The sequence below is a fragment of the Gadus chalcogrammus genome, chromosome 4 (genome assembly GCF_026213295.1).
Source record: "Gadus chalcogrammus isolate NIFS_2021 chromosome 4, NIFS_Gcha_1.0, whole genome shotgun sequence".
NCBI lineage: Eukaryota > Metazoa > Chordata > Actinopteri > Gadiformes > Gadidae > Gadus > Gadus chalcogrammus.
The window spans coordinates 17,192,956-17,203,384 of NC_079415.1; the positions used below are offsets into that span (position 1 = coordinate 17,192,956).

Below are 10,429 nucleotides of genomic sequence, written 5' to 3' on the forward strand. Positions count from 1 at the left end.
CTGTTCAGAAGTATGTTTGTCAACACAGGTTGCTCTAGGAGGCGTGTCTGGGGTGTGGGGGGGGAGTTGGGGAGGTTCAGATGTCAAGCAACGTTAAGGATCTGAGAGGGCGGTTTTTTTGAGGGGCTGTTGTCAGGTCAAATGAGTGTGCGTTCTGGACAAAGGCGAAGAGACGTGATGGCTTTGATCAAACAGTGTGTATGTGTTTATGTTTTTTCTCAGGCATTTATGAAGAAAGAACATCTCCCACCGTCTGATCGGTGCCCCGGATCAATGGGCCCACACACTTTATTTTAGACATGGAATGAACTGAAATAGTAAGTAAGGGTGATGGTGGGGGAAAAAATTAGGCTGAAGGAAGTGAAGTTGAATGATGGCTCGCAGGGCCAGCTGTCGTTGTGGGCATTGGGAGACGAGGAGCGAGTGAGGGAGTGAGTGAGTGGGGGTTCTGACATGGCCTGAGCAAGTAAAACAGTAAATCAAATCATAGACAAAGATTTGATTTAGCACGCCTTGACTGACTGGTCCTTAAACAAGACGAACAAACTCGATCTTTGTCACAAGAGAGAGCGGGACACTGACCCTGAGTGGCTAACCCTAACATTGCATTAATCACCGACTCTGCCTGCAACCCTGTCCTGACGGGAGACGCTACAGGCTCGGCTAGCTGATAAGCCTCTCTGCGCCGCGGGGGCTAGGCCGCCGCGGGCCCCAGGCAGCTGCCGGCCGCGGGCCCCGCCTGAGGTGACCCGCGGATGGGCTGGGTGAGTATCGACCGCTGGAGCCGGGGGGACGAGTGAAGGCTGGCTGAAGGTCGAAGAGCTAGTGGCCCAGCGGTAGGCTGGGCGGGGCAAGTTAGCATCTGTCTCTCCTGCTCACTCTTTTTGAAAGTGTATAACCCTCTCTCTTAAACGCCTTTCTCTGTGAAGAATCTCCTCCTCTCTCTCTCATCCTCACGCTCTCTCTGTTCCTCTGTGAAGCTCCCCTTCTTGCTCTCTCCTCATTCTCTTGCAATCTCTCTGTCCATCTATCTCTCCCTCCCCCGTGACACACCCTCTCTCTCTATCTCTCTCCTCATTCTCTCTCTCTCTCACTTTCTTTCCGTCTCTCTCTCTTTCTCCTCATTCTATTGCTATCTCTCTGCCAATCCCTCTCTCTCTCTCTCTCTCTCTCTCCCTCTTTCTCTCTCTCGCTCTCTCTCTCGCTCTCTCTCTCTCTCTGTCTCTCTCTCTCTCTCTTGCTTTCCCTCTCTCTCTCTCTCCTCATTCTATAGTTATCTCTCTATCAATCTATCTCTCTCCCCCCGTTACCCTCGCTCTCTGTCTCTGTCCCTCTCCTCATTCTATTGCTATCCTTCTGTCTATCTCTCTATAGACCCCCCTTCCACCCTCTCTCTTTCCTAATTCTCTTGCTATCTCTTTCTTCTCTAGCCATATCTGTCTATCTCTATTCTTTCCTCTCTCCCTCTCCTTTTACACCCCATCTCCTCTTGTGGTGATGGAGTTAACACAATTGTGTTAACAGACTAACATAATTATCTCTTAACAAGGTCCTTCTGAAGGAAAGCACGTGCCATATCAAGGGATGAATGCAGTGGCAATGCACAGGGGGCTGTGATGGGGGGGGGGGGGGGGGGGGGTAGCTCTACAATCCCCCCAATGCGTGGTGAGCTTCTTATCTTTGTGTGTGAATACCTTCTGTATGTGAATGGTGTCTAATCTCCCACGACTGATGCTTCAGGTATTAGTGGTGCCTTCTTTTGTGTCTTCGGAGCTATGCCTATTTCCTGGTGCTCTTCCCAAATTCCAACCCCGTCGCTATACGATATGATTCAGAATTCTAGGCTGTCTGGGCTCTAAAGTGACGCCCACCTCCCTCTGTTTTTATTTACCCCTCAAAAATCCCCTTAAGCCTTCCTCCCATTCATATAAGTTGAGCTCTGCCATTCTCTGCAGAGAAGCTAACCGCTTTCTACGGTCAGCGCCCAAAGCTCCTCCCGTGACTGGAGCTGACGCTGGCCCTCACCACAGGTCAAACGATGCCCCCTTGCCCTCCAGGGAAACTGAACCCCATTACTCTAAAAGCAGACCCTGGGTACCTGGATGGGTTTACAGGGAGTTGGTCTAGATCAGGGGTTCTCAAAGTTTTGACAGTTGAGGGCCAATTTAGGAACCCAAAATTTGACTGAGGGCCGCCACAGGAAAAAGCCGTCAGCATCCCAGTGGTGGAAAAAAAACATTGCACCGTGGACCTCTGGTAGTGAGGTCAAGTGAGGTCTAAATCACAAAACTGAGGTCCATCCTTTCAAAGTAATGTACAGTTGGATTAAAACTAACAAATGTAAAAGGATTTAATGCTAGAGAGAGCCGAATTTTCTCTTTAGATTTATTTATTTTTGTTTAAATTAATATTGATATAAAAAAAATTATGATTCTTTTTTCTTATAACTTTCATCTGTATGTCATTGCGGGCCGCCATTGGCCAGCGGGACGCACTTTGAGAACAAATGGTCTAAATGAATCAACGTTGAAAACTGTTTTAATTCGAAAATCCTGGGTTTTGTTGCGATATACTCTATATTGGCATTCAATCTACTACTTAAAATCTCTCTCTCTCTCTCTCTCTCTCTCTCTCTCTCTCTCTCTCTCTCTCTCTCTCTCTCTCTCTATCTCGCGCTCTCTCTCTCTCTCTCTCTCTCTCTCTCTCTCTCTCTCTCTCTCGTTAAGCTCTGCCGATTTTAAAGTATAACCACAGTAGCCGTAATTGCAAGTCCTCCACATTCATTACCCAGCTTCCTACAGCAGTGGTGCGATTCCTTAAAAAAGTAGCTGTTGATGATTGATGAACGTGAGCGTTGGTGAGGTTCACACGTCAAGGGGTTCACGCCGTCCCGTGGCAGGGACTGTGTGAGTGATTGACGCTGTTGTCAACACTTTAAAAACACCTCTAGGTGGATAGAAGGTTTGTTCAGTAATCCACCCCCATATGCCAAGACGGAAGACACAAGAATAGCGAGTCTGAATGTTTAACCCTGTATTATGCCCTTTGTTAAATGTAAAGAATAAATATGGTTACAACCAAGGCAGCTAGACAACCAAAAGGTTACATAACTATACAATTAGCCTTTGGGATCATTAAGTATCTAAGTATCTAAAACAATCTATGCAATTTTGATAAACTTTTAATTATAACAAATGACGGTGAACAATATCCCGGTGTGTGCGTGCGTGTGCGTGTGCGTGCGCGTGCGTGCGTGCGTGCGTGCGTGTGTGCGTGCGTGCGTGCGTGCGTGCGTGCGTGCGTGCGTGCGTGCGTGTGTGAGTGTTTTGTTCCTAGTGTGGTCATGGAGTCATTCTTGAGGTGCCTTGTTATTTTACATTGGTAAATTTATTATTTATGTTTTTTTTGGAGTTCAATATGTACAAACACACATATAAGGCCATGACCATTAGAAAAACACCTTTTACTTTCCTCTGCATGCAAATAAAACTAACATCAAGACTTGTGTCAGCCTGTGTGGAGGAACATGATGCCAATAACTCAATCGATCATTAACACCCATTCCTATTTATTCAATATCATCTTCCAGAATAAGGCTTATTTTTTATCTCAACAATTACATTTTATGGAGGCATTATGTAACCCCCTTTATATCTATGATGTTGTTTATTTCAACAACATATATATGATGTTGTTTATTTCAACAACATCACAGGCACAGCTGGTGATAGCCTCATCCTACACACTGAATTAGCAAACCGGGACGGTAACTGGAGTTTGTGTGGATGATGGCTGGAGCAGCCTCACCTGGCCCTAGTCAAACTGACTGGACTTTGGGGCTCGGTGGGGCTGCACACCTGTTAAACCATCAATCTCCATATACAGATCTTGGTTATGGTAACACGTCACACACTCCTGCTCTATATTATAATCAGGCAATAAACCCGTTCCTACATTACCACCCTGTGACCTTGTTGTGAAGGAGGCCTGAAAAAGCTGCCTTGGGGGAGTGTAGCATGGACGATGTTACAGTAACAAGAGAAGAACATGAAAGAATGGATGGATGCATGTGTGCAACAGCCTCATCTTTGTCTCTTCCCATGTCCTCCCCTTCTGTTCTCGAAATCACTGGAGAGGAGATCAGTATAGTTTGATATGAACACACAGAACACGTTCCGTATCCTTGACTCAATTACATTTAAATGTATATTTAGGGCATTTAGCAGATGCTTTCATCCGAAGCAACTTACTATAAGTACATTTGTCAGAAGAAAGATAAACAATAATATATCGCTGTCAGTACAGTAAGGATGCTCATAGAACCAAGTGCCAAGAACTTACAATCGCTAGGTTAACCCATTCTGTGCATACAACAAAACTAGCTAGAGATTCTGCAAAACTAAGTACTTTATATTCAGGAAATTTAAAGGGTGTGTCTGTGTGTGTGTGTGTGTGTGCGCAAGACATGTAGGTGTGTGTGTTTAGCTGTGCCGTTGTGCAGAAATGTGTGTTTTTGTGGGTGTGTGTGTGTGCGCACACCTGCATCTCTGTCTGCATGTATAGGTGTGTGTGTGTGTGTGTGTGTGTGTGTGTGTGTGTGTGTGTGTGTGTGTGTGTGTGTGTGTGTGTGTGTGTGTGTGTGTGTGTGCAGTGCACGTATGTGTGAGCGTGTGTCTGCTGGATTGGCAGGTGAGATAGAGTGATGGAGAGTTTGGAATGAGATGGAGGCTTTAGGAGATAGGAGGGAAAATTAAACTCTTAGGAGAGAGGGGGAGGGATACAAATTTAAAACACGGGAACTGAAGAAAGGCAATAAATTCAATTGTAAATACATTATCTATAAAGGAAAGTGAGTGCAGGCACGGGGCATATGCGTGTGTGTGTGTGTGTGTGTGTGTGTGTGTGTGTGTGTGTGTGTGTGTGTGTGTGTGTGTGTGTGTGTGTGTGTGTGTGTGTGTGTGTGTGTGTGTGTGAGAGAGACGGCGAGGGAGAGAGATTGAGTTCACCCACATGAATACGGGTCAAGCATTCCATTCTATCTGCATTATTTGTGTGTATATCTACACCAGAGAGAGGCTGAGAGGGGGCAGATCTGTATGGGAGATCAACAACGTGTACCAGGAGCGCCCCCCTATTACCCGAGACCCTCACCTTCCACGTCCTGTATCCATGGCCACCGCAGCTGTGTGTCTTCACTAACCGTGATAAATACGTGTATGAGCCGCCCTTCTCCTCCTCGACACCAAATAATCTTCCACTGCAGCCATCCACAGAACCCATTTGGCAGGAGGAGGCTAAAGGGGAGGAGACAGAGGAGGTTAGAGGCGGAGCCAGAAAATAACATTTTGCATGGAGGAGGCTAGGGGGGAGGAGACAGAGGAGGTTAAAGGCGGAGCCACAGAACCCATTTAGCAGGAGGAGGCTAGGGGGGAGGAGACAGAGGAGGTTGTCCTCGCCTACAAATGAATCGTCGGAGGGCATTAACACACGAATCTGTGTCAAGGGAATGCGCCACCTCCAGGTGTACCGCACGACTGGCTAAACATGTGAAAATGACTCCATACCTTTTTATTGTGCCCCTTCCTCTTTTGACCTCCATGGGGCCGAAGTAATCCACTCCGACATTAGTGAAGGGTGGCAGATCGGGAGTGATCCTCTCACTAGGCAAATCCGCCATTTTCTGCTCGCCAACGTTACCTCGTAGACGTCTACATTTTACACAGTCGTTTATAATTTTCCTGGACAATGCATTGGCGCAAGGGATCCAATATTTCTGCCTTAAAACATGTAACATGTAATTCCTTCCACAATGTCCTATTTGTCTATGGATATTTTCAAGAATTAACTTAGACACATGGTGATTCTTTGCTAGGATGACGGGGTGCTTTGTCTCTTCCGGCATGGCCAGCTTACTCAGTCTTCCCCCGACTCTCAGTATTCCATTATCCAGCTTAGGATCAAGCTTAAAGATTGGGCTTTGTCTTTTGACGTTCCTAGTTTCACTCTTCAAACTCGCAATTTCATCCGGAAAGCTCTGCACTTGACAAAACTTCACAATTGCGTCATCTGCCGACCGTAGGTCGCCCAAGGTAAGCTTTGGTGACCCCATAGAGCCCTTGAAAGCTTTCATTTGACTTCCGACTTCTGGCATGCTGGCAGTACTTTTCTTTCTTCCGTTTCTCAGACTTTGCAGGAGGTTTTTCAGGCGCAGGAACCAAGCTACCGCTCGTTGGAGCTTGGTCCACGTTGAAAAGTAGTGTATGAGTTGATTAGTTGGACTTGGTTCTGAGGCTTGGATTACATTGACTGTGATTGCTTTATCCTTCTTGACTTCAGGGTCATCATGAGAAATTATACCAAGATCCACCGGGCTGTGTGGCCAGTTTTCCTCTGTGCCAAAGAGGAACCGAGGGCCGCTTATCCAGACATTGGGTTTCAGGAATGCCTCAGCTGTCATACCACGGGAGGCAAGGTCTGCTGGATTTCTTTCGGTGGCAATATGCCTCCACTGATCAATGTCGGTCGACTCTCTGATAACTCCAACACGGTTAGCAACGAATGTTTGGAACCTCTTTGTGTCATTTCGGATGTACTTTAAGACAGAAGTGCTGTCCGTCCAGAACACTGAATTTGCAAGTGGGGTTTGCAGTTCGGTCTTTAGCATCTTGTCAATCTTGACTGCTAACATTGCAGCAGTCAATTCCAATCTAGGAATAGTCACCCTTTTCAAGGGGGCTACCCTCGTTTTCCCAAAAAGGAAAGCTGTGTGGACTGCATCTTCTGTATTGGTGAGTCGCAAGTAGGTTACGACGCCATACCCAACTTCGCTTGCATCACAGAAGTTGTGAAGCTGAGCAGATGCCACTGCTCCAAAGCTCTTTGGTTTGATGCATCGGTTGACCTTGTAGCTTTCCATTTGCCGCAGCCCAACAAGCCACTGCTGCCATTTTAAATGATAAGCACTTGGAATTTCATCATCCCACCCACAGCTCAGTTTACACAGCTCTTGCAAAATGTATTTTGCTGTAAAGATGAATGGAGCAAGAAATCCTATGGGATCATACACAGACGCTACAATGGAAAGGATTGCTCTTCTAGTGAAGGTTTGGGGTTTCAAGGTTACGTGAAACCTGAAAGAGTCATCTTCTGTGCTCTATTCAACTCCAAGGGCTCTATCCACAGGTAAGCATTCTTTGTCCAAATCAAGATCCTTTACCTCTTTAGCTCGTTCTTTCCCGGGTATGGCTGCCAACACTGATCTGCTATTACTTATCCACTTTGTCAGCCTGAAGCCTCCTTGTGCACAGAGAGATGTTAACTCCTTACTCAATTTTATAGCTTCAGCTTCCGTTGGCACCGACTTCAAGCAGTCATCCACATAGAAATTGTTCAGGACTGTTTCCACAGCTTCCTTGGGGTACTGCTTGCAGTTGTCCTCCGCAGTCCTTTTAAGGGCATAGCTGGCACAACTAGCCGAAGACGTTGCACCAAACAGATGAACTGTCATTCTGTATTCTGTCAATTTCTGCTCAACGTCGCCATTGGGCCACCACAAGAACCGAAGGAAGTTCGAGTCTTCGGAACGTACTTTGACTTGATGATACATTCCCTCAATGTCTGCCATGACCGCAACTGGTTCCTGTCGAAAGCGAATGAGGACTCCCAGTAAGGTATTCGTGAGGTTTGGTCCTTGAATTAATTCTTCGTTCAAAGACGTACCCTTAAAGTGTGCGGCGCAATCAAACACGACCCGTATTTTGCGCTTCTTTGGGTGCCATACAGTGTGATGGGGCAAATACCATACTTTGCCATCTTCTTGTGTCAATTGGTTTTGCGGCACAAGTTCAGCATGCCCTTTTTTTATGACATCTGCCAAGAAGTCACGGTACTCCTGGTGAACGCTGGTGTTTTTGCGTAATTTCCTTTTAAGGCCTAGAGCTCGCTGCTCTACTACCGCTCGATTGTTTGGCATGGAGATGTCATCCTTTTTGAACGGGAGCTTTAGCTGGTAGTGTCCATCTTTCATTTTGGCGGAAGCAGACATAATGTGCATGAATTGTTTATCTTGTATGGACATTTCAGCCTTCTCCTCATACACCTTCTCAGGGAAGTCATGATTGAAGTTCTGCCTTACAAGATCGTCCAAGTTTACAACTGCTATTCGATTACTGTGAACCTGGCGAAGCTGACCTTCAGCGTCACCGCAGTCGTTCAAAAGCCCATTAACCACCCATCCTAGCCTGGTCTTGACAGCATAAGGACCACCTTCTTGGCTGTTTATTACCTTCCATGGTTCCATGGTCTTAGGTGCGTTAGTTCCTATCAGAAGCCCGATTTCAGCATCAATATGGGTCAACACAACCTCCTTTAGGTAATCCCATTCCTTCAAGGCTTCCGATGTGGGAATTTGCTCCTTTGTAACAGGTATCTCCTCTTGGGTGTAGACCGCTGGCAGCGCAATAAAATCATCTCCTTCAAGATTCGATACTTCCAAACCGGAGATTCTGTCTACGTTCACAACCTTCTCGTGTCCAAGGGTTTTCAGTAAGATTCTTGTTTTCCTTCCTTTAGCATTCAGTTGTCTTTGTAAAGCAGTTGTGCAAAAGGTGGCAGTACCGCCTGGGTCTAAAAAGGCGTAAGTATGGATGGCTTCATTGCAGCTCGACAGTTTGACCTTTACTGGTACAATGGCTAATGTTTGGTTATCACCGGCCCCAGTATGAGCGGGTTTCTCCAGTGATACCAGAGAGCTGTTTACCGCTGTCGCTCTGTCTTCATTCTGCCTCCTGAATTCCTCTGGTTTATTTCTTTCGATGTGCAGCATGGTGGGGTGCTTTAATTAGCAGATCTTACAACTCAGTCTCCTCATGCAATCCTTGCTTAGATGACCCTTGTTCATGCAGCCGAAGCAGATTCCGTTGACTTTGAAGAATTCAACTTTCTCTTCACGCTTTTTGCCGTTCAATTCTTTACAAGTTTCAGTTGCGTGGTCCTTTTTGCAGAACAAACATATTCTGGGTCGAGCCGCCATAACAGGGGTTGGATTTTGAAGTGGTTCTTCTGTAGTCACAGTTGTGAAGCTACTCTTGAATGCAGAGCCTGATTTTACTCCGGGGAATTTTTTCCTGTCGTCCCTTGGTGTGACATCTTGGATGTTTCCAAATAATGGGTCGCATGCCATATTTGCCTGTCTTTCAACAAAGCTGACTAATTGCATGAACTTGGCTCTTGCTTGGGTTTGCTCATAACACTCATAAGCTTTACCTCTCCATTTTTCTCTCAATTTGAAAGGAAGCTTTGAGACAAAGGTTCTCATGTGAGATGTATTGTTCATGTCATTAAGAGCTTCAATGTCAATCATGGCATTACCACAACCACGTAAAAAATAAGCGTACTCTTGCAGTGCTGCTCGATCTTCAGACTTAAGTACTGGCCAATTCAACGCCTTCTCTTGATAGGCTGAAGCAATAAGGATGTCGTTCCCAAAGTGTTTTTGCAACAATTGCTTTGCTTTGTTGTACCCTTTTTCAGGTTCCATATGTAGACAGCTTCTCACAAGTAATTTTGGCTGGCCTTCAGTGTACTGATCTAGGAAGAACAATCTGTCCCGCTCATTAGTTGTTTTTCCTTCAATGCAATGTTCAAAGGTGCGAATAAAAGTCATGTATTGCATGGGGTCGCCTTTAAAAACAGGAATTTCCTTTGAGGGCAAAGTTGAGAGTCTTTGTTCTTTAATCAGCATTTCCGTTATTTCGTTCTGCTTTTGCATTATTTTCATCAGGTTGGTGTCTGCACTGTGTTTGCCATGGGCATGTTTGTCACTGTGGGATACTGGTAATTGCAATAATTCTGTCTTGAAAGTTGGACCTTTAACTTGTACATTCCGCTTTTCACCTCTAGGGGCATATGAGCTCTGTCCAGGTAACTGTGCAGCAACACGACTGTAGTTCTTGTCATCTGCAAGTTCATCTCCTTCGTCATCACCAGCTTCATTTTCAACATCCTGCCCCTCTCCATCAACAGCATCTTCTGCCTCATCGTACTGAGCTGAAGTAAAGTAAAGTCTTTTAGCAGTTTCCTTTTGCCTTGAAAGCACACTGCTCCTTCCATCCAGCTCATCATAAACCTTGATTTTAGCATCTGCAGCAGCAAGTTGGGTTTCAATGCTTAGCATTTCCTTTTGAGCTCTTATTTGTTCCCACCTTTGAGTGAGCTCAGCTTCTTCCCTTTCAAGTGCAAGTTTATTTTTAAGACCTTCAGCTTGTGCCATGAGCGCTGCTCTTTCAGCTTCAGCTTTACGCCTGGCAGAGGAAGCTGTAGAAGATCTATGGCTGCTCCTTGTGCTGCTTTGAGGAACCTTGCTTAAGAGAGAGGCACCAGAAGTATGCTCTTCTGGAACCTCTGTGGCTTGATGCTCTTGTGCAAGTGT

At 45.9% G+C, this 10,429-nt stretch overlaps 1 protein-coding gene across 1 annotated transcript; it reads right to left on the minus strand.

Moving 5' to 3' along the window:
* Positions 1-694: 694 nt before the first annotated feature.
* On the minus strand, positions 695-10,038 carry LOC130380621 (uncharacterized). Its single transcript, XM_056587866.1, has 3 exons — positions 9,881-10,038; positions 6,460-7,130; positions 695-822 (listed from the first exon to the last, which is right to left on the minus strand). The coding sequence occupies exons 1-3, from the start codon at positions 10,036-10,038 to the stop codon at positions 695-697; spliced, it is 957 nt and encodes a 318-aa protein (XP_056443841.1).
* Between the last annotated feature and the right edge of the window lie 391 nt (positions 10,039-10,429).